Source organism: Gastrolobium bilobum, unplaced genomic scaffold, assembly GCF_033153095.1.
Source record: "Gastrolobium bilobum isolate Gb01-03AN ecotype WA unplaced genomic scaffold, APGP_CSIRO_Gbil_v1 utg54127, whole genome shotgun sequence".
Lineage (NCBI taxonomy): Eukaryota > Viridiplantae > Streptophyta > Magnoliopsida > Fabales > Fabaceae > Gastrolobium > Gastrolobium bilobum.
The window spans coordinates 234,191-258,139 of record NW_026897050.1 but is presented as its reverse complement, the minus strand read 5'-3'; the positions used below and the strand labels follow the sequence as shown (position 1 = coordinate 258,139).

The 23,949-nt window shown below is 34.2% G+C and overlaps 3 protein-coding genes across 6 annotated transcripts; 1 reads left to right on the top strand and 2 right to left on the bottom strand.

Annotated features, from left to right (window-relative positions):
* Positions 1-3,699: 3,699 nt before the first annotated feature.
* Positions 3,700-5,527, bottom strand: LOC133303726 (uncharacterized). 2 transcript variants are annotated; one of them, XM_061503691.1, is made up of 3 exons: positions 5,086-5,527; positions 4,617-5,019; positions 3,700-4,349 (listed from the first exon to the last, which is right to left on the bottom strand). In XM_061503691.1, the coding sequence occupies exons 1-3, from the start codon at positions 5,464-5,466 to the stop codon at positions 4,105-4,107; spliced, it is 1,029 nt and encodes a 342-aa protein (XP_061359675.1). In that variant the 5' UTR covers positions 5,467-5,527; the 3' UTR covers positions 3,700-4,104. The 2 variants fall into 2 exon arrangements, with proteins under 2 accessions (XP_061359675.1, XP_061359674.1); XM_061503690.1 differs by having other exon boundaries at positions 3,700-5,527.
* A 3,760-nt stretch (positions 5,528-9,287) lies between these two features.
* LOC133303723 (uncharacterized) lies at positions 9,288-16,135 on the bottom strand. Of its 2 annotated transcripts, none has more exons than XM_061503684.1 (11): positions 15,866-16,135; positions 14,689-14,853; positions 14,486-14,604; positions 13,435-13,509; positions 12,338-12,431; positions 12,161-12,220; positions 11,815-11,880; positions 11,620-11,718; positions 10,451-10,495; positions 9,680-9,782; positions 9,288-9,534 (listed from the first exon to the last, which is right to left on the bottom strand). In XM_061503684.1, the coding sequence occupies exons 1-11, from the start codon at positions 15,986-15,988 to the stop codon at positions 9,470-9,472; spliced, it is 1,014 nt and encodes a 337-aa protein (XP_061359668.1). In that variant the 5' UTR covers positions 15,989-16,135; the 3' UTR covers positions 9,288-9,469. The 2 variants fall into 2 exon arrangements, with proteins under 2 accessions (XP_061359668.1, XP_061359667.1); XM_061503683.1 differs by having other exon boundaries at positions 9,289-9,540.
* A 1,117-nt stretch (positions 16,136-17,252) lies between these two features.
* On the top strand, positions 17,253-23,273 carry LOC133303715 (F-box/LRR-repeat protein 4). 2 transcript variants are annotated; one of them, XM_061503673.1, is made up of 8 exons: positions 17,253-17,654; positions 17,789-18,061; positions 18,503-18,909; positions 19,414-19,599; positions 20,469-20,661; positions 21,796-21,872; positions 22,044-22,194; positions 22,648-23,273. In XM_061503673.1, exons 1-8 carry the CDS (start codon positions 17,388-17,390, stop codon positions 22,942-22,944), a joined length of 1,851 nt encoding a protein of 616 aa, XP_061359657.1. In that variant the 5' UTR covers positions 17,253-17,387; the 3' UTR covers positions 22,945-23,273. The 2 variants fall into 2 exon arrangements, with proteins under 2 accessions (XP_061359657.1, XP_061359656.1); XM_061503672.1 differs by having other exon boundaries at positions 17,759-18,061.
* The last annotated feature ends 676 nt before the right edge of the window (positions 23,274-23,949 follow it).

Here is a 23,949-nt window from a genome sequence, read left to right as displayed (position 1 = left end):
TCCTTCACTGAAATGGTAGATGATTTATGATTAGTACAGTACTAGTAATTGAATGTCTGGTAATTGTTGAATTGATCCACAATCTAGGGTATATGAAATGATAGACGACTAGGGTATTAAATTATCAAAAATTACACTTTCTGTACATAAAATAAATTCCTTAAAAGAAAACATAATTTATGTGACTAGGGTATTAAAATCGACGTATAATGCATGGTTGCAATGAGCAAACAAGTTGGAAATTTATAACGAAGTTGCTGTTGCCAATATTTTATATTAATTATGCATACATTTTTTTCCTCCTTCGCTACGGCAATATTGAATTGGAACTTTCCTTACAGTTTATGATATTATAAAAGGGATAGGTTATTCTGTCCACTCCCATTTTGCCTACTTTTGCTTACCCCTTTCATTATCGTTCGATTACAATCTAATCTAACAGTCCATATTTACGAAATAAAATAAACCTTTTTTTTTTCTTTTTTTTTTTCTCCTCACTTCCTCCCACACCTTTTCTCTCTCCTCCCCTTTCTCTCTTCTTCTATTCCATACCTTTTTTTTTCTTTCATCGCTGGTGTCCGTCGTCGTGGACCTCTTTCAGATTTGTAAGAATTAATTTTTTTGTGACTTGTTTGAATAAAATGGTGAATGCTATTTCAGACTAAGGTGTCAATCTAAAAAGAACAAAGCTTATGAAAATGTTCCTAGAATACATCAGATTCATTACTAATCTACACATCTAAATTTCGGTGAAATTCTCCAACTGCAACAAACGTAATTGGAGGTCTCACATTATTTGGACACATCATAATCTAAAACTAAACGATCAGACATGTAAGCAGACACCAGCGATGAAAGAAAAAAAAGTATGGCGTAGAGGAAGAGAGAAAGGGAGAAAAGAGAAAGGGCGTGAGAGAAAATGAGGAGAAAGAAAGGGTAAAAAAGTTTATTTTATTTTGCAAATATGAACCGTTAGATTAGATTGTAATCGAACGGTAATGAAAGGGATAGACAAAGGTAGGCAAAATGGGAATAAGCAGAATAACCTATCCCATTGGAAAAAATTATACTTACCACTATTTTAGATTTATCATTGTTACAACATTTTGGTTGTCATTGGATCAATTTGAAATCAACGCGGTTGATTTCAAATTTCGACAACCAAATATGTTGTAAAAAGGATAAGCCTAAAATAGTGATAAGAGTGTTAAGCCCTTGATTTCAAATTGATCCAAAGACAATCAAATATGTTGCAAGAGTGGTAAACCTAAAATAGTGGTAAGTATAACCACTCTCTCGTTAAATATATAAGTCAGTAATAAAACCTTATATAGTAACTTAAACCTTGAAAAAAGTTGGTCCATAACATAGTATTAAATTATGAAATTAATGTTTCTTATGTTGTAAGAGATAATTTTATCTCTTGCACACATATAAAAGTATGTGGGGTCTATGTGGATCAATGTGAAGAGAAGACAGAGAAAAAAGAGCCTCACACATTTTATGAGTGGGTAGGAGATAAAATTATCTCCTATGAAAAACATTAATCCCTTAAATTATTTACGGCCAAGTAGTAAGAAATTTAATTGTAACACTCATTCTCGTAAATAAATAAAAAATTGAATTTTAACTTATGATAAAATGGACTTGAGTTGAACCTTGACACAGTTACCTTATTGCTCGAGGAGTGTTGACCATTTTCGAATCAATTCAACTTAAAAGTGGGGGCAATGAGGATCAAACTCGTGACACCGATCATATGAAGCAACTTTCTCACTTTCACCCAACAACTTAAGCTTATAAGTGATGAGTCTTCAATAATTTTTATATTATATCTCTTTAATATTATCTTACATACATATGTTTATTGATTAATATTCCTAGTCTAATCAAAGGCATCTATACTAAAATTCGAAATTTACAAAGATATTTTTTGTGACTTCTGAAGTAACTGATATAGTTAGATTTTGGATATTTAATCATGTGCCTACTAATTATATAATCACCCACCATCATAGCAAACCCTTAATAGTTATTTGACTTAGTGTATTGGGCTCTAGGCTTGGAATTTATGCTTGTTTTAGTACTCAACTCACCTGCCTTGCGAAGTAAGTTAAGGTTGATTATCTCTACGGGGTAAGTTAAATATGAGTTTGGAGTCCATTTGCCTTGTTCCATCTCACATTAAATATATGAAACATCTCTAAATTAACTGTCGTTCGTTACTCTTTTTATTAGCTTTTAAAATAATTTATTAACTTGTTGAATTTTAGATAAAGATATAGAAGTATTCTCTTGACTTTCAATTATGATCTATACATAAGGAATTGGGTCTAACCACAAACGGTTGAGTCTGATCCAACTGTTTTACTATATGGGATGATATCTGCAGGATGGTAATTTTGATGCCTTTGAAATGTGTTTTGTCTGGAACAAATGGAAATAGGTACCTACAGCTACAAGGCACTCTAATGCTTAAATCGGTCTTTGAGTGATGAACTTAAGTTAATTGGAAGAAAATGATCATACCTAAACTTTAAGCCTTTCTTTTATAGTAGCGACATGACCTGTTAATTGCCTTAATATGTTGCTGTCTCTGATTAGTAGTTTATGGTGGCTTTGCCAACCTATTTTGCCTATGGGATAGCTCTTGGTGGGTTATAATGTCTAGTTTGATTGGAATCTCGTGTCTATCCTTTACCTATTGCCTATAGAGGATTATGAGTCATGTATTGCTACAAGCTTAACTGTGTATTTTCATGAGTGCATGTACATGTTATATACGCATTTCCTTAGTGATTAAATCTTTATCTTTGAGTTGTTATTGGACTGACCTGGCACACAATTTAGTATAGGTTGGTATCAATTTTCAATTTTTCTATTGATTATGTTATGGGGAATATATTTCTTAAATTATATAAGACAAAATGTCTTATGCAATACAATTTTATTTTTTGCGGATGAAATCAACTTTTTTCTTTGTCTCTATCTTTTTCTTAGTGAGTCTCGTTAATTTTTTTGTTGTTGCATGAGATAATAAATAACATATTTTCCTTATGTTATTTGATTTGAAAATTTCGTGATTGGAACAAGTATATGCTAATTTCGGGGATGGGCACTCGCCAGATTAGCAAAAATGTAATGGCATACTTTAAATTTCACCGCTTTACTCAAAAACTATAATTACACATAAGAACTGGGCAGTATCATGAAGATATTCAAGCTAAAAATTAAAGAAAATAACTTTTATGTTATTGTTAGAACTAGTTGAAACTTAATACTTTTATTGAACAATTGGCATCTTTTGAGCTTTGTTGTGTGTGCGTGTTTGTTTTTCTGGAAAATTTGATTTTACTTAGGCATCGATATTGCATTCTTGTGTCAAAAATCATTTGACCCTCCTTGATTTACGATTTACTATCCTTATGTTTTTCCTTTGCTTTTGAAATTTGTAAATCTTATGTCTGTTCGAGTGAAACTCTTAATCTTCTCTCCTGTATGTTAATGAAAAACGGTAGAGCAATGTAATATGATATAAGGGTTTTATTAATCTCCTTCCACATAAGATAGTTATCTTATGTGGTAGAGAGAAAATGGGTGGGTCCCACCATTACAAGAAAAAAGAAAAAGAAGAAAAAAGTGGGGTGCAAAATTCGAAGTGAGAGAAAATGAGATAAGTTACCTCATGTAAAAGGAGAGTAATATTTCCCATGATATAATGCCATGTTTGATAGTCAGTGCAAACAATTACAAGATGCTGCTAGTTTATCACCACTAGTATATCAGGAATAAGGTAACTCCATATGACATGATTATGTAATCCCCAGACTAATGTAATTGCAAATAACTGACTAACTGAGTATGCCATCCTGTAAACAGATACAACTGAATATGGTGCAACCTCCTCAAACAAAATGAAGAGTCTACATGAACATACAAATTAAACTTCATTTCAACTGATGTCCACCTTATCACTTAAGCTTGTACAAGACATAAAAAAAAAACAGAGTTTATTTACATTGTTAACTTACAAGGAAAGAATTATGCACTTAATAAGCAATTTTTGTTTATAAATTAAAGTAAGAGTGATGCTGAACAATTTGCTCATGACTTGACAGCCTCATCATCATCTTCAATATCCCAACTAAGATCCTCATCTTGGTCTGCCGCACTCAACCTCTTCCGCAAATCAATCCTAATTGTGGACCCAACAACATCCCCTCTATTTTCATCATTGCTTTCAATATCTTCAATTTCATCCCAGCCAATATCTTCTTCCCCAGGCATTGAAGGCTGGCTTGAAACAACGGAAATATCACTATCTTTGCACGATCCACCGTTATCATTATCTGGCTTCACTTCTGATGCCTCTTTTTCTTCGTATTTGTCATCTAACTTATCCCCACTGTCACTTCCAGTTGCAGAAACATTAGATGCCACATTCTCATTATAATTCACCTCCCCGGATTGATCATCACCATCGGTTTTAGATTCAGGAGGAACATCCTTCCCATCATTTTCTATCACCAAATCATTCACATTCACGACACTAGCACCATCAGTGGCAACCACAGCAGAACTTTCTTTCTTCAGCTCCGAAACCCCACTGGTACTACCTTTAGGCTCATATCCATCATCCTCATCATCAAAATCCCAACTCAAATCCTCTGCTTCATCCCCCAAAGTTGCGTGCTTCACAAGCTTAGCCCTTGTATCCTCAACTTGTTTCAGCTTATGCAGCCTATAAAAATACCTGCTCCAGAAGCTCTCATTTTCAGTCCTACTGGGGACAACCTTTTCATAAATCTCCGAAACAATCCCATTCTCTTCAATCAAATTCCGAATCTCCTCCTCTTTCTTATCCAACTCAAACCCTAACTTCCACTCATTGAAATTCCCCAAATCCTCAGGTTCCTCTAAATATGTATTGACATCACTCTGTAGAGCACGCACAAGCGCATCAAACCTACTGTACGGTTTCAAATCCAAACCCTGACTATTACTACTCATCAATTGTTTCTTACCAACAATGTTGTTATCATTATTGCTTGAATCAAAATAATCCGAATCGAAATCAGAGGCTACGAGAGAGTCCCTACCGTGAGAGATAATCTGCGCCGTCGATTTCCAAACGGTGCTGCCGATGTCGTCGATGGCTTGGCCAACGGACTCGAGCGACTCCTGAGCCACCGACGCGCCGGCATCGAGCGAGGACGGAAGGTCCTTAACGGCGCGAGAGGCAGCTTCGCGGATCACCGCCGTCTCTTTCTTCAAGCTGGAGCCGAATTCCTCAAGATCGCGACGGTAGGTGTCGAGGACGGACTCCGATTTAGACGCGAGGGTTTGGATGAGGCCTCCGAAGTTCCAAGCGGCGTTGGTGGCGGCGGTTTGAGACGGATCGGGGTGGTCGGATCCGGGTGATGGCGGGTCGGGTTCATCGGAGAAGACGGCCTTGAAGAAGTTCATGGCGGCGGAAACGGGTGTTTGTAAGAACGTTGTTATCTGAAACTAAAAAGGGTTTATGAATTGCGAGTTTACCGCAACGCAACGCATACGGCATATGATTATGTTTATGTAATCATATTCACGTCAATGTCACATCAGATTATTAAATTCAATTTCTCCCAACTTCGGAATGCCACCTTCCATTTCAAAGAACTCCTCACAAATTCTTTATTATACGTTAAGTTAGAGGGGAAATAATCGTCAAATGAAATATTATATGATTATTTGGGGAAATAACAATTATATAATATAAAGATAACTTAAAGGTGATAATTTTGTAATTGGCTGTATCAATTTTTTTTTTCCTTTATTATAATTGATTTACTCGGTTATTATAATTTTCTTACATGATCATATCATATTATAGGATTCACTTTCTTTTTTATTTTTTATTTTTATATTTTAATTTATTAATGTATATTTTTAATATTCTTATTTTTTCTCTTTTAATATATTTATTAAATGGAAAAAGTGTTTGTCATTTTAAATGACAGAAAATTATATCATTTTAAGAGAGATACAGAAAATTATATCATTTTAAGAGAGATACAGAAAATTTAAATTTTAAATTAAAAAAAACTATCCACTTTCTCTCTCCTATGATTTTCGTTTTTCTGTGTCTATCTCTCTCATAAAATGACATAACTTATGCCATTTAAAATGACAAACGCCAAACCCTTATTAGATTCAACTTGAATTGATTATGTATAATTTTAAATATTTTTAAAATATACTTTATTTTTTTAATCTTGTTTTAAGTTTTAAAGTATCTATATAAGGTACTGGATACTTGGTAATTAAAATGAATTTTATGATTCTTGAAAAATAATTCTTCAATCAAATTAGTCTCATTGTCAACTTTTTGCTCGATTGAGTTGACATTAACTACCCAATTGACAGTTGGAATACTCACGTGGCATGTTAGTTTCACACATACACATCAAATTGGTTTTAAAAGGTTAGCGTGCACTAATATTAGTTTTTAAAAACTTCCAAATTTCGAATTTTCCAAAATTTCTAATTTTCTTGTCTTATTATTTTTATTTCCCAATTGATTCGGGATAAAAGTATACTTGATATAATAATACAAAAAAAAAAAAGTATACTTGATAATTTATTTTCATTTCTTTAAAGATATATGTTCTTTATAGAGAATGGTTGATTTAGTGGCGACCAAATTAAATCTCAGAACTTAACTTATCCACTATAGGTAATGAGTTCAATTTCTGAAGATTGCAATTTCTGGGAAATGTAGAAAGACTCAAACTCCACACGAGATTAGTCGGGTTTGTTAGAGTTTCGGAGACTGATTGATATGTGATTTTGTCCACTTAAGCTTTGTGCTTCTGAGTTTTCTTCTATTAACCATGACCGCATTCATTCATCAATAAATTCAATACAGACGTGGATAGTAACAGTTACAAGAGGAAGATGAATCTATTTCAATTTTTTTAACATTAAATGTGATGAGATGATAATAACACAAAGTAATTGAGAACATCTCATTTGATTAAATATGGAAAATGTCACTATTAGTAGCTTTCGACAATACTAAAGAGGTCTTATATTATATGACTCAAATTCTAAAATGAATGACTCAAATACTAAAGAGGTCCTGTATGCACACAAGTCTTTTATTTTTGTTGTCTTTAGACTTGAACTAGTAACCATTGTTGTTAAAATCTCGATTTATTATTACGATTTTATGTTTTTACTATTTTTTTTCATCAAAATGATTTTACTAATATTTTAAACGCTTTTACGTTTGTATGATTTTTTTACTTTATGATTTTACGTTTTACGATTTTTTAATCCCCTTCTGATTTTACTTATCTCCCTTTTAATAACATTGCTAGTAACGTTACATACCTTTAAGAAAAAGGGGATGAAGAAAATAAGGAGATGGAGAACAATAGAAATGGAGAAAATTTAGAGAATGAGGAATTTGAACATTTTCAAAAACTAATATTACAGCACGAGAATCTTTCAAGATCAATTTGGTGCCTAATTGAAACATAAAATGCCATGTATGAGCTGGCAGTTGTCAATTAGGTAACTTATTTACTATATCGACAACTTAGTTAATTCAAACGGAGCAAAGTTGACATTGTGAAAACTTGACAGAAATTAAGATTTTAACTACGAGTTAATTTTAATTTTTCAAGGACTAATAACTTACAAACTTTGGTTACCAATTAATTGATTTACTATTCTATTAATTATGGGGAAAGTGTTTGTCATTTTAAATGACAGAAAGTTATGTCATTTTAAGAGAGATACAGACACAGAAAATTTGAATTTTAAATTAAAAAAAACCACCCACTTTCTCTCTCCCATGATTTTCGTTTTCTGTATCTATCTCTCTCCTAAAATGACATTACACCAAACACATTAATTATACATACCTTTTTCTACCATGTAGGCTACATTAACATTTAGTTCTACTGGCCAAAAAAAAAGAAAAGAAAGACACTCAGTAAAAAGAGAAGGAAAATGATGAGAAGGATGTGAACTAATCATAGGCAAATACATGTTAATCAATGGCACCTTCACATAGTTACTATATCTATCAACAATCAACATGGATGTTCAAAATAACCAATTAAACCAAACCAAACCTTAACTAGTCCGATCTATAACTAAAAAACCGGTTTTTTCTTTAAACAGTTTTAAGTCAAACTGTTTTTCATTTTTTAAAATGGATCAGTTATCCAACCTTAAATAAATATGATTATCCATAATTGAACCGTTTTAAATTATAATAAAAGGCTTGTCCCCATCTCTTAACTCATGATCCAACTGCCTCCCCTAAGTTGTAGACCCTTCCACATTTTAATGTCTAGATTACACAGTCTTAGTTAGGATTTGTAGACGAAAGAGAGAGACAGAACAGTGGTCATACTTCAGTTTAGATCTTTATCAGAGGTGGCAAGAGGTCAACAACGATAAAGTTGATTGCTGTTTTGTGATTTTGAAGAGGTCAGGAGCATTGCTGTAATGGTTGCGGTGATGTTTTTTGAATTTGGGGTTTCTGCCTGATAAAATTTGGTTTTAAATTGGATTTGAGATAAAAACCTGTTCTGAACCTGTTATCAACCGATTTTTACATAGCATAACCAAATGAATAAAATCTAAACAAGTTCAGTTCAAAAATTCAAATTATATTACCGGATTATTTAGGATCAGTTCGGTTCACTTTCTAAACCTATCCATGCACATCCCTATCTATCAATTTAAGAGCACATTCTTCGTTGATACTTCTAATTTAGTTTATATTACAAACCTTATTGAATCGCAATACGTATCGTATATCGTTTGACCGATTTTTTGTATCATATATCGTGAATCGTAAGATACAAAAATATAAAAAAATAATTTAAAATATATAATATGATTAAAATTATATAAATCCAAATTCCAAAAAGAATTCAATAAACAAAGTACAGAAATAATTAAAGTGCAAACCAGTTATTTTCTTACTTATCAATCATTAGAATTAATATTATTACTGCTATTACTATCAGCATCTAATGAATGATATAACTAATCCATCATCCTCTTTCAAAAAGGATCCTTTTAGTTTTTTTTAATTTAAATCACAAATCAAATCTTTATTTTTTTTATATTAAAAATTACAAATTTTGATTTAACTTTTGTATCGTATGATACACGTATCGTATCGTAAGATACAAACTCCTTTCAGATACATCCCACAATACGTATCGTTGGGCTTGTGATTCGTATCGTATGAATCGTATTGTATATCGTAAGATACGGATAACTATGTTACAAATACTTTTTTGGTGTCTTGTCCACATAAAAAACCTTGGACCTTCCAACACATTAGTTGCTCTCAAACAGCAATATGAAATCCTTGCATTAAATTAGCTTTGGATGTACACGTTTTTTTTAACAAAAAAAACTTTGTTATGAAATCAAACACAGCTGCAGTAGAATAAATGACTTATCCTGATAGTCTTTCAATTTCCTTGATGATAAACTCCTTTTCCTCCTCAAATTGCTCATCTTCTGAACCTGAAAACGGCGTAAATGCTAAAACCAGTGACTCAAAAAACATTTATTCAATTATTCAGAAACATGTATTGGAAATTTAAAACAATATTATGTAATTGTAGGTTTCAAATCAATCCATTACTGAAAGTATAATAATAACCTTTTCCCGGAGACAGATTATGAAGCAATTCTAGCAGCTTCTCCTTGTTCTTCTCCAGAATAATTTTTACTTCTCGAGGCTTATTAGGATTAGCAACAAAAACCTGGATAAACATGTTAGAAGATTTAAAACAAAATATAGATTTTCATCTCCATACCAAATCTTTATGTTTAAGGGAATAATTTAAATAACAAAAACATAAAAACCCTTGGAATAAAAACTATAAGATGTCCAGCATTTAATATTCTGAAAGAAGTGAGAGGAAGAGCCTTCAGGAACTTTCTGCATTGACCAAATATAGTTATTTATTCTATCTCAATTATCGAATAAGAGATTGTTTAGATGGTGCCATTAGGGAGCAGATAGATTGTGCTCATAATTAGTCTCAGGAAACTTAGCTGGACTATTGACTCATGCAGGAAATCTATTGGAATTTCACCCTTTCAATACTTGTCCAGTAATAGCATATCGTTAAACAAGAAACCAATGTGCTTCCATACATTCATTAAAGTCTCTTTTGTCAACTCATTTAAATGCATTAACACAAATCATAATGTAACCTGCCATTAACCAAAATTCCAACTCATTTCTGCAAACATGATAAATGCAAGAGTACTCCAGGTCTTTAAGGATACCGAAGTTTACAAGAATGGGATTGAAAAATCCCATTTACATTCAATTAGCAGGCATAATCTGGTTAGATTTTTTTTTAAAACCTACAAAAGGATGAGGTCATTATATAAACTTCAAAGCATGAAGGGGAAAAATCACCTTGAAAATGTGGAAAGCTGATAACTGAATGTTTTTACTTGAATCCTGCTCAACCCAAAACATAACAAATAAATACATAAGAGTAAACAGCCAATCGAAAGAGAAGGTAAAACACAAACAATGCTTTTTGCATGCATGAAAACTTGAAAAATCATGCATAATATAGCTTCAGATGCTCTTCATTGCATTAAAGATTAATAGTATTGGCTGTTTGGCATGCCAAGCAGGTAGAGTACAAGAACACCAAGCCTTATTCTAATAGGTGAAGTCAGTCACATGGATCAATCGAAGTCATTGGGTTTTATCAAAAACTAAAATTCCAGTAAAACCACCAACAGCAAGGTCTATTTTAATGGTTTCTCCTAAAGTCTTCTTAAATCTCCCTCTATCTCTTTTAAAAGAGCCATATTCCATTTAATCATTTTTTTTCTCGCTGGAGTCTTTATTGGTCTTCCTCTCACATGACTCAACCACCTTTGACAAGTTTTAATCATCTTCTCCAAATAGGTGCTCTAAGTCAGTTTGGTTATACGCAATGTTATTGCCTTATTGGTGTGAAACTTGAGATATACATCATAACATCACAACCACTACACTTAGTTTTTGCTTTTATTGGCACTCCGTTGCCAAACATTCACTGCCTTAGAGCATCCATAAGCACTAATATTTGTGTTCTCCAGTGGTTGTGATGTTATGATGTATATCTCAAGTTTCACACCAATAAGGCAATAACATTGCGTATGAGAAAACTGACTAGATGTTAATAACCAACTACGAAATCATCCTAAAGCCATGAATTATCAAAAGGGTATGTATTCAAACAGTGCTTCTCTCCTTGACAAATCAATTAAGATAAAACATACCACAATAAACCGGAACTTAGGAAATTACATGTAATTGCCTGTTCTTGTGATATAAAACAAAACAGTAAAACAAAGCTAAGAGATAAGATAAACTACTTTTCACTGTATATACAGATGAAGATACCAGAGAAACAAGCTATACAACACTCCACAGAAACAAGAAACATGTTGAGTTGTGCATACTGCATATAACAGGAATAGCATAACAAGTAAAACAAATTGACTGAGAATCACGTGAGCATGTTCATTAGTCATGGGTAAAAACAGGAATATCACACAAGGACACATGATTAAGTGGAGTTATACCGTCAACAATGTCATCATGACTTTCAGGTAACGAACTTCTAAGATGTAGCGCTTCATTATCCGAGAATTGGGAGATTCCAAGAGAAATTCCGAGAGAAGCTAAAATCCACATAAATTTAGTTGTTAAAAATCATGTAAATCAAAAAGAAGACCAGGCAAAAACATTGAATATTGTTGCCAGAACCCAGAACAAACCTTTAAAGACTGCCTTCTTGTGACATAATTAGGAGATGTCAAGAGTTTCTCGTATAGATCAAAGAACTGGGAACAAGAAGTCCTATTAGAAAAGCTGAAGTATAACATGGGAGATAAAACTGCCCCAATGATTGTGTTTGCAGTATGCACCATGAGCATGTTCAAAGATGAGGGTAGGCGCATTTAACTATCTCATAAAGAACAGTTACTCGGATGGTTAAATTATTCTCCAAGAGATTTGATCTCCTTGGTGTAAATATTCAACCAACATGAATAAATATTTCTCAAGCAGCGTTTTGTGCTGCTTTGATATGTTTCAGATAAATATGCCAAGGAGGAAACAAACCTCATCATAGTGAGCTGTCAAAAATTCACAGACAACGTTTCCATGTTTAATAAGAAGATCCTGTAAAGCATATCCACAGAGATGTATGACTATGAATAAGAGGCACGTAGAGCTCTACAATCAGTAAGATAACTAAAGGGAATTAAAGAAAAGAAAGAGGGGGGATTCAGATCTTACCTTAAAGGTAGAAAATGCATCAGAAGCAACATCGAAGTTAGGCAACTCTACAAATTTAAAGAACAATACAAAGCTTGCAGATTCCAATATATATCTGAAAAACACCGTCAAAAAAGAAGAAGTTAAAACAGTGTAACTGACTTGCCTTCTGGATAGATTGCATGACAAGCACCAGCCTCAAAATGCACATTGATATTTATAATCATCTGTTAATTTTTACATCTAAAATAATTAATTTTTTGACAAATGAGTTTCATGATCCTCAAGCTCAAACTCAAGAAGTTATTCCAATGTTACAATATCCTTAGGACCATAGTCTGAGTAGGAAATTACAAATAATGGATGGAAATGGCAAAACATAAAGCCATAGTGATGCTGGAGCCTGGAACAACAACGACAAGCAAGAATGCCAACTATACGGAGAAGCTCATCCAAGCATTACGAATATGCCATTATTTATGCACTATATTTATTGTTACAGTACAGGAAAGTTCTGTATATTTTTCTTGTAATAAATCTAAAAGAGTCTCTTATTCAATCCAATTTTATTAGGCCTACTAATGCACAAGTATTTTAAAGCAGATACTTTTATAAATATCCACTTCAAAACCTTGGCAGGATAAATCTAAGTGACTGTTTGGATCCTCTTATTTTTAAGCTAGAAGCTACTTATAAGCATAAGCTAGGCCAAACAGGTTTTGAGAAAAGCTCTTTTTTTTATAATGAAGAAAAAAGCTGAAAAACTAAAAGCTCCTAGGAGGAGCTTTTTTTTAAGCTGTTATCTATTTTTCTTGAATTGTGTGCTTTTTTTTAAAATGAAGAGTGATAAAGAGAAAGAGAGAGATAATTTTCTTGAAATATGTGCTTTTAATTAATTTTTAAGCTAAAACTTTTATGTAATTTCCAAACAGCTTTTAGCTTATTTTTTTAAGCTCTTTTTTTTAGCTTTAGCTTATAAGTAGCTTCTAGCTTAAAAATAAGAGAATCCAAACAGGCTCTAAGTCTAAAATGAACATGATGATATCAGAAAAATGAAAAAGATTAGGGAAAAGAAAATTAGGAAAAAGAAAAAATAATAACAACCCAAAATATCTTACTTAGCAAGTGTTGGAAATTTGATGCAATCTCGCAACATTATGCCACAGCTCAAGGCAATTTCTTTGTTATCATAGCTGCTTGGAAACAGATACAGAGATGTTGTGAGCAAGTATTTAAACTAATCATATTTAATAACATTGATCACATATAGCTAGATAATTGTTTACTAAAGTAGAGAGTGAAATTAAATGTGTTTCAGATTGCAGTAAGATACCTGATTTTAGAAAAATCACCTTTGCAATTATTGATTTTGAAAGAACTCATTTTGCAAGAATCAATTTATACCTGAGATTATTATCTTTAAAGTGTTGATGAAAGAGAAATAAACTTTCCATGAAAAGGGGATAGAATACGGGGCATGTTATGTCACAATTCGTAAATATTCTCGGTAATTTGGTCAAATTTGAATGATAAAGGGAAAAATAAATTATGCGAAAATCAGAAGTAGGTTCCGTCTGCGTTTACCTAAATCCCATTTTTTTACCATGATTTGTGTCAGAAACTTTTAAAAGCATGACAGTATAATTTCATCATTGTGATATCAGTTTCACAACATCAACAATACCTTTATCCCAAACTAATTGGAGATATCAGTTTCACAAAATTAAAAAAAATCCAAATGTAATCCTTCACCAAAATTTTCAAAGACCAAATCATTTATCAAGTTAAAGAGGGCAAGCCTAGAGTAGTAGTAAAACTGCTCTTTTGTGATTGAAAGGTCACAGGTTCAAATACAGAAAACAATCTCTTTGCAATTATGCAAGGATAAGGCTGCCTACAAAGATTGCCTTCACCTGATCCTCGCTAATCGGGGTTTAATGGGGAGTGATTGTTATATCATTTATAAAGTTATAAGGATACAAAAGACACTGAAATAAAGAAAAACCAAAATCTCTCATGTTCTTAATTTGGCATATAGCATCAGCTTCAGTCTTCCAACTTGAATACAACTAGGAAAGATAAAGATTCACCATTAAGAGACGAGTGAAGAAAGGGAGCAAATGCAGTTCAAAGTTGGTGCAAAAAAAGATGATGCAGTAAAAAGCTTACCATACAACAAGAAAGTCTAGTAACTCAATGTGTTGTTCAATGTATTCTACACAGCAATAATTGGAGTCGACCTTTTGTTTCAATAAAATGGACCAACAGTGGACTAAATCCTTTCTTGCCTGTATCAAAATTCACACATCAATGATGAGAAACCAGATAAGTCAACTGCACGAGGTAGAGTTTGGTATCAATCATAATCTTACTTCCCATCCAAGTATAGGCAGCTTGTGAATTAGAAGAGTAAGAACATCCTCCTTGCAGATTTCCTCCACTAGCTGAGATACCTGATCCAAATTTGGTTCTGACTCTCCATCTCCAGAAAGCATGGTTCTCATTGTTACAAAATTCTTCTCAACTTCCTCTAACGCCTACAATAAAGCACGAAAAGCATCAATAAACTAGTAACCCCTAGAGTATCAGCAAGTTACAGAAAGGCTTAATATTTAATATCTCTGAAACATATTCTTTATTTTACTTCTCGCTGACATAAATATCTACAACAAAAATGGTAACAATTAGAAGCAAGCCTAAGATAGAAGAAACACTATGGAGCGACCTCTCTGACATAATCCTTTTAGATGATTAACCTGATATAAAAGAGTTGTTTAAATCCCAGTTTGTAATAAGAAACCGTGTTTTTATTTTTAAGACTAACCTTATTGTTTGTTTTGTGGATGCTGTATAACTTAGAAGAGTGTTAAATGTCCAAGTTCATACCCTGCAACCATCACATGTACCATTACCAGAGATGACCCCAACAAAATGCAGCAATATATCCTAGAAGTCGCTGGCTTAATGCTCTGTATATTATTTTACTCTGAACAGTTTTTAATTATTTCAGTGTCACAAAATTGAAAGAGTTTTTTTAACAGACACCATAACAGATTTGAATACAGAAAGGACCTTATGTACAGAGAGAATTATGTATCAACAACACAGAAGGAAAAAGCAAGCCAATTTCAAAGTTGGGAAATCAGAGTACCCTCCTCTATTTGGGAAACATGTAACGTACTTCAGAAAGCTGATCACTAGCAAGTTGGAATCTCTTCTGTAACGTATAATTGCATCATGATTGTTTCTCAAACAAAACTACTCATATAACAGCAAGTTACATATAAGAATAACTGGCTTTCGGGTAAAATATGAGATTTTTATTGCACAAAACACACTACACATTTGGGTATCTAAAATCATCTATCTAAATATGAGAATTTCAAGACGTACCCACCATTCAAGAGTGAATATTTAACTAAAAAAACTAAGACCCAGATAGAGCATTGAGAATTTGGATAAAAAAGGTGCCAATTACACGAGTGAATCTCATGTGGGCAGGGGGGTTAAGTAGGCGAAGAAGAAGAAGAAGAAGAAGAAGAAGCTTACCTTCTCAAGGGCTTTAACTTCAGCAACGGTTTTGGTATCGAGGGCCATGAGGCTCTCCCTAATGGACTTGGCCACCTCCTGCGGCGTTTTAGGCCTCGAAACCTTAAAGAACGAGAACGACATGATGATGATCGCTCCACACACTCTCTCTCTCCCCCCCGGTTCCTGTTGTTGGGATGGAAAAGAAAATGCTGCTACTTTTGTAGTGCTTCTTCTTCTTCTTCTTTTCAATTTTCTCTTTTCGATTTCAATTATTCATCATGATTATGAGTCATCGTCGTCATCAACAATAATGAAACCGTTCATCGTCATCCGATTTCAATTTTTGCTCCTTATTTTTCACAATCAAGACCGTATTATAAACCTTAAATAAAAATATTTAGGAGCTGCTGCTTTTCTTAATTATAAATTTTATTTTGTCACGAAATTCGAACTATCTCATTTGTTTTATTGTCCACGTGGCTATCGTCGCTCCAATTTCACTAACCCCCGTAGTCATAAGGAATGGAAAATGCAAAACAATTGCAAGTGTTCATCGTGGAAGAAAGTCTCGAATATCAAATCAAATGGAATGTTGTAGATGGAGAAGAATGTGTAGAAATTAGATGATGTTAAGTTTGACTAAATAATTTTAATATTACCTGGCCAAATTATTTGATAATTTTATTTTAGGGAGCGTATTGGATTGGGATTTAAGATTGGGGTTTATTAATCTCATGTTACATGAGAGTACTATCTAATGTGAGTGATACAAATATGTGGGGTCCACAATTTAAAAAGAAAAAGGAAAAAAGAAAAGAAAAAATTGGCACAAAATTCTATGAGTATATGACATGAGATAGATATCTTATGTAGCATGAGACTATCATTTCCCTTTAAGATTATACCCGGCCAAACTGAACCTTTTAATTAATAATGTAATTCATGAAAAGGCCAATGGTCATAGATAATTACATTCATGAAAATATTAAGATACAACTATTTTTTTTTTTCGCCGCTTCAATGACATTCGAGAAGCAAGCTTTACTTGCTCGGCGCCATCATGAATAAATGCTATAATAAACGCCTTCAAACTTCAATGCGAAGGTAAACTATATTTATTTTTTTCAGCTTTTATGCACTTCAAATTGTCATTTATCCCAAACAGTCAATGTATAAAGGTCCACAGGGCCAAAACTCAAATTATAAATTTAACACTCACACCAGCAAAACAAAGCGAAAATGTATTCAAATTGTAAGAAACATTAATCTACTATTATCCACTGCAAAAATATATATATATTACTCTTACATATATAATAACCTAAATATGGATAAGGAAAAAGAAAAAAAGATATATATATAGAAAAGGAGGGCCCGTGTTAAATGCCACCCTCCCTCAGAGAAAGACAGAGAGTAACCGTATTACCGCAGCATAGCTTACCGTAGGGAACTGGATCTACTGCATTCACCGTCAACCTTAATCCTCTTTGCAATCTGAATCAGAGTTGTTTTTGTTGTTGTTGTTGTTGGAAGTGATTCGATGCGAGGCCACGATTGGATCAACAACTCTCTTCCCGACGAGTTAATAATCGAGATCTTCCGCCGCCTCGATTCGAAATCGAGCCGCGACGCTTGCTCCCTCGTCTGCACCCGCTGGCGCCGCCTCGAGCGTCTAACACGAGCCGCCATCCGAATCGGCGCCACCGGTTCCCCTGACCTCTTCGTTCACCTCCTCGCTGCCAGTTTCACCAACGTCACCACCGTCCACATCGATGAGCGCCTCTCCATTTCGCTGCCCTCTCTCCTCGTGAGTCCAATAACCTCAATTCGCCTTTGGATCGGAGATTTGATTTGTTCGTTTTGTTTTGCTTTGCTTTATGATGAATTTTATTTTTGTTTCGATTTGAACAGGGGAGAAGACGGGGAACCGACAATACTAAGGCTTCATCGCAGATGAAAAATGGTTCATCGCACGCTTCATCGCAGATGAAGCGTGCGATGAAGCCGCGTCGTCGTGTGAATGAGAAAAATGGTTCTATCTCTGAGGAGAGCGAACTTAATTCACTCAGTTTTTCTGATGCTGGATTGGCTGCTCTCGCCGAAGGCTTTCCTAAGCTTGAGACGCTCAAGTTAATCTGGTGTTCTAATGTCACTAGTGAGGGATTAACATCACTGGCTCGGAAATGCACTTCTTTGAAAGCATTGGACTTGCAGGTTTTTTTATTTTTTCTTTTTCTTTTTATTTTCCAGCTAATTCGACTTTGATTTCTGTTTGCAATTGTTTAGCAGCAGTTGCTGGTGTCCTTGTGAAATCACATCATAGAAGTTGCTTTTTAATTTCAAAAACTAAAAATAAAAAATACTTCTTTGAAAATTAAAAGTTTCTATGTAAGTGCTTTGGAATGAAAGTTAAGCTTCGCTAATATCTTAAGGCCCAAAGGGCACTTATTCTTTTTTTTATCGAACAGCTAGTTGATCAGTGTCGATGTCTTCTTCTGAAGCATTTGAACTTATGACACCAATACCCGTTTTCCCTATAAATGCATCCTTTGCCTTGCCAGTTTCCACTCTATCAATATCCACGATTCTGCAAGTTAAATGGCATGAATGATGCATATTTATCTTCTTGTTGTAATTGCTGGAGTTTTCCTTTAGGGTTGTTATGTTGGAGATCAAGGTCTGGCTGCTGTTGGACAGTGTTGCAAGCAACTTGACGATTTGAATCTGCGTTTCTGTGAAGGCTTGACTGATGTGGGTTTGGTTGAATTAGCCTTAGGCGTGGGAAAATCATTAAAATCCCTTGGTGTAGCAGCTTGTGCCAAAATAACTGACTTCTCAATGGAAGCTGTAGGATCACACTGCAGATCCCTTGAGACCTTGTCGTTGGACTCTGAGTTCATCCACGATCAAGGGGTGTTTGCTGTGGCTCAAGGATGCCCATATTTGAAAGTTCTAAAGCTGCAGTGTATTAATCTTACAGATGATGCTTTGAAAGCTGTGGGCAGTAGTTGTTTGTCTCTGGAGTTATTGGCTCTCTATAGTTTTCAGAGATTTACTGATAAGTGAGCTTCTTTCTCATGATTGCTTTGTCTAGATTTTACTTCATTTGACTATGGTTGAATTCACTCAAAATTACAATGCTCAATATTATTTCGTATGATATAATATGAGATGCACTTGGCTTAGTACAACTAACTAATTCTTTTCTTATGTTGCTATTTGATGAACCATTTGGGGGGTCGATCAATTTAGGAGAAACTGTTCTAACAATTCCTTTTTCTTGATTATATTTTAAATTCTGATTTTTGATAGAGCCAATGGCATCATTTGATCCATGTAGCCGAACCCATCTAGTGGGAAAAGACTTGCTTGTTGTATTTTTTTCATTTTCCTTTTATATGACCTTTAATGGGGTGTAAATTGCAGTCTTTCAGTAGTACATGTGGGACAATCTTTTCTCATGTCTCTAATTATTAATTTTTCTTTTGCTAAAGATTCTTTCTATTTTTTTTTCCCGGTTTTGTTAGTAATATTTTTTTTTTCTTTTAATAATGTCCTATATTCAGGGGTCTGAGTTCTATAGGGAATGGATGTAAGAAGCTAAAGAATTTGACTTTAAGTGATTGCTATTTCCTAAGTGACAAGGGTTTGGAAGCAATTGCTACTGGCTGCAAGGAACTTACTCATCTTGAAGTCAATGGATGCCACAACATTGGAACTTTGGGGCTAGAATCTGTTGGAAAATCTTGCCAGTATGTTTTTCTCTGAGCTAAATTGTGTAAAAATATTATTGATGCATGGACTGGTACTCGTAAATGCAACAAACTCCACTTTTAAGAAAGAATCAGCGTATGAATTTGGATAACTGTTCAAGGAGCAAGCAACATGAGGAGACTTATGTTTAGCCTCTTGGTCTCTCCTTATCTGACAAGATTTATGATATTTAATTAATCTTATGATGTTTTGCTTTACCTTGCATGCCATTTTTGTTTGTTTGTGTGTGTGTATAACTGCATATATTCATATCCTCCTTTGGTGTTGTACTTGTACATGCACTCTTAAAAGTTGACGAAGTATTCCCAGTGTAAGCTGCAAAGACAAAATCCTAAACAATACATTCAGAGTATGCATATATTCATTAACAAGTCTACCTCTCCCAAAATCAATGTGAACCGGAGAGACTGCTTCTGCTGACATTGCTGTGTGCCTGTTGGTGCTGCTACCAGGCTCATTTTGTAGTAAAATAATATACTCTTGGATCTAAATGCTTTTGGAAATTTGATGAACATGTCAATATTGTTTCACCAGCATGCTAAACATCAGTTAAAAAAAATTTTGACCTGAGGGATTTTGGGTATTTTAGTTATCAGTCTTGTGTGAACTTCACTCTGTGTTCATCTTATCATCCACCTTATTCTTATGAATCTTGTGCAAGCTCCACTTAAAGGATTTAACTTTTAAAGAAATGCCTAAATCTGAAAGACAGATTTCCATGCTCTGGTCCTATATCTGAATATTAACTCATGATATTGACATAATATTTTATAACACAAGTTCCAAAATGTTGAATTTTTCCATTGATCTTTCATCGATGATGCTAATCTTAGCTTTCTATGTACAGACACCTCTCTGAGTTACAATTGCTTTACTGCCAAAGAATTGGTGATCTTGCCCTTGTTCAGGTTGGACAGGGATGCAAATTCTTGCAAGCTCTTCACTTGGTAGATTGCTCAAACATTGGAGATGAAGCCATGCGTGGTATAGCTAGTGGCTGCAGGAATTTAAAGAAACTTCACATCCGTCGCTGTTATGAGGTGTGCATGTTTGGTTTTCTGTGTGAAAACGTCATTCTGTATGTGTAACTTCATTTTTGTTTTCAAGCTGCTGTCTTTTTTTTTTTGGATGGTTCGCTTTCAAAATGTATTTTGCACCTTGCAACCTAGGAGAATGGCATTGTGTCATTTTGACCAGAATTAATCTGGGCACACATTATACACGATTTTACAAAATTTGTCCTTAATTATAATATCTAAATAATATTTTAAAATAATTTATACTTCTTTTGGTGATTTCACACTCAAAAATAATTTTACCAACCCAATCCAAACGCAACTTATTCTTACAAGCTTACTTTTAGATGAACATTTCCAGATACAAAACTTGGTTCTTCCAAAAGTAATTAATTCTTTCATTTAAAATGCACTTTTCTCTGAAGTAAGTCTACACAAGATATCCTAACTATCTGTCTCTTTCTCTCCTCACTCTGTCCCACTAAAGAAAAAAGAAGAGGAATTTCTTTTGTTGTTTTCATGATTCATCACTTCCATTTGCAGTGATTTTGGTCAAGGTTCCCTGTTTATTGAATAACTACTTCCAGTCTTTTGTCTTGGATTTTGAGCCAACAGATAGCAGGTTGCTCTAAGCAGGGGATAGACTACATTGTATCATAGAATCAATGAATTATAAGCTGTAATTATATGTCCTTCTTTAGCATTTTTGTGGCTTTTAAATGTTGCCATAAATGACAATTTTTTCTGTTACCAAGACAAGATTATAGGCAATTGTGCAAGCTAACTGTTCCTTTGCTGTCTCCTTCCTTTTAAGGCAAGGTGCTATGCCTTATTATTTTGGCTTTTAGCATAATATGCATTGCTTTGGTTATTCATTATTTAAACGTTATCAACTCTAGGCCCGTCCTCTGTACACTATGATATGATTAAATTATTCACATCTCAAAGAGTTCACTGCTGTTTTTTCTCCTAAATGAAAGAGAGGAATATAGAAAAAGTAGTTGAGAGTAGCATGAAACTTGAAAATGAATTTTTATCACTTATCCAATGTAAAGCAGTAAACCAACTTTTTGTTATCACATTGAGGTTTTATGACATAGATTTAATAATTTTTTGCTCTTTCTAAGGATGCTTCTTGCTTTCTTTCCCCTGTATTAGATTGGGAACGAGGGGATCATTGCTGTTGGCGGGCACTGTAAGTCGCTAACTGATCTTAGCATTCGATTCTGTGATAGGTAAAACCTTATTTGTAGTTTTCTTTAATTCTTCCTCTCCACTGAAATCATCTTAGTTACATGCATTGTATTCTAATTTTTTAATTATTGTTATTATAATATTAGAGTTTGTAGTACCTCTGAACATCTTTGTGGATGATATCTACCTTAACCCCTTTGTTAAATTACTAGGGTGGGGGATGAGGCCCTCATTGCTATAGCCGAGGGTTGTTCCCTTCATTATCTGAACGTTAGTGGCTGCCACCAAATTGGAGATGCTGGAGTGATAGCCATTGCAAGGGGGTCCCCTCAACTCTGTTATTTGGACGTTAGTGTGCTGCATGTGCGTATTCATGTCTCTCTTTTTAGTTTATTATAGCCCTTTGTTATTTGCATTTTATTTTTCATTCCTTATTAGGAATTTCTTGATTCAGTTATAGTTTTTACTAAAATATTGTTGACGAAACACACATGGTCAGTGACTGCATATGTATTAGTATGTCTTGGAGACATCATGTTACCAAACCTTTGCTTTAAGGCATAATATTAGCATGGAAGTTCTCTGAAGTGAGGAAGATTACTTTACTTCAGTAATGTGGTAGAAACAGTTTACTGAACTGCCCTATGGTTCGTGTACTATCTGTATAAAGGAGCTCGAGATAAGGGGTGCATATTAAAGTTTTAATACAATAACCTCTGATCTGGTCAACTTGCAAACTATACTCTAACGAAGTCTTACTACTTCTTCGTTCTGCTTTCCTTCCTATTTGCATTACATTGCTCAATACAATTGCAGAATTTGGGTGACATGGCGATGGCTGAGTTGGGAGAACACTGTCCATTGCTTAAAGAAATAGTACTCTCACACTGCCGTCAAATAACAGATGTTGGTCTAGCCCATCTTGTTAAAAGTTGCACCTTGCTGGAGTCATGCCACATGGTTTATTGCTCTGGTATAACTTCAGCTGGAGTGGCCACCGTGGTTTCTAGCTGTCCCAACATAAAAAAGGTCCTTGTTGAGAAATCGAAGGTTAGCCAGCGGACCAAGCGGAGAGCAGGCCCTGTCATTTCCTACTTGTGTGTGGACCTTTAGATCTCCTCCGGATATTTGCATATCCCCAAGTTTTTTACAGTTTTGTGTTAATGTAAATAAAGCTGCGCGCTGTGAAAATTGACGCAACAGTAGGGTGCATGGCTGTATATGTTTCACTTAAGCAGAACTTTCAGTCCCTTAGTAAATGAGGTTTTTTCTTGTACAAACTCTCAAATGATACGAGAGTCATGACTTTGTCTTAGGATTTCGAGAGTGTAGGAACCAATAGGCTTAGATAAGTAAGTGTTTAATGACAGTAACTTGATTTATAGATAGATGGAGTTGAAAAAATATTATGACTCTGATGTTGATGTAAGACAGAAAATTGTTAAGGAAAATAAAGATTTGCTTTGATCTTATTGCTTTAAATATGGTCAATCAGTGGATTATTTGCTATAGGGATTTTTGATGGGTTTTGGTTTGTCGAAGCAGCAGGTGCATGGTTTTTGTCATCTCCTCCTTCCTTTTTATTATTATTTCTCTACCGTACTGCTTTCCACTCACCTTCTTCAATCTAGAAGCAAGTGTTTGATTCTTTTCAATATCATTTTTTTAAAGAATGTAAAGATTTAATTCCGGAATTCACTCTGAATTGGACTATTCATGAAACGATGAATTAATTGGAATATCTCTCAAAATAAAAATAAAAATTGTAGTTTGTCTTAAGAACTTTAGGGAACGACTAAGAGTGGGCGTAAATTCAGGCCCTCACAAGAAATTAGCTTGGCTCTCTGGAAATTCTTCTATCCGGAATCTGGATTGCTAATCTATATGGCTAATAAAGAATAAATTATTTAGGAAGATTTACGGTGAGTGAGGAAGCCTTTAATATTGAAGAGCAAATTTAGGAACCAAAATTTAATTGTAACATGCTATTTGTTAGTAGTAGGGTTGCTGATGGGACAATTGTGTCATCGGGTCTGGTCAGTAGCTAACGTGACAGAGATCTGATCTTTCACCCGCGGAAAGTTAATTAAGGCACTACGTGAAATGACCCTTCTAAGT

What these genes read in the sequence shown, in the direction of transcription:
- LOC133303723 (XM_061503683.1), bottom strand. Translation starts at nt 15,988, where the DNA reads ATGTCGTTCTCGTTCTTTAAGGTTTCGAGGCCTAAAACGCCGCAGGAG. An exon ending in ATGCATTTTCTACCTTTAAG is followed by an intron (nt 12,221 to 12,337) that starts GTAAGATCTGAA and finishes TATGCTTTACAG; the next exon opens with GATCTTCTTATTAAACATGG. An exon ending in CAGCTTTCCACATTTTCAAG is followed by an intron (nt 9,783 to 10,450) that starts GTGATTTTTCCC and finishes ATGTTTATCCAG; the next exon opens with GTTTTTGTTGCTAATCCTAA.
- LOC133303715 (XM_061503672.1), top strand. Translation starts at nt 17,388, where the DNA reads ATGCGAGGCCACGATTGGATCAACAACTCTCTTCCCGACGAGTTAATA. An exon ending in AGCATTCGATTCTGTGATAG is followed by an intron (nt 21,873 to 22,043) that starts GTAAAACCTTAT and finishes TTAAATTACTAG; the next exon opens with GGTGGGGGATGAGGCCCTCA. An exon ending in TGGACGTTAGTGTGCTGCAT is followed by an intron (nt 22,195 to 22,647) that starts GTGCGTATTCAT and finishes ATACAATTGCAG; the next exon opens with AATTTGGGTGACATGGCGAT.
- LOC133303726 (XM_061503690.1), bottom strand. Translation starts at nt 5,466, where the DNA reads ATGAACTTCTTCAAGGCCGTCTTCTCCGATGAACCCGACCCGCCATCA.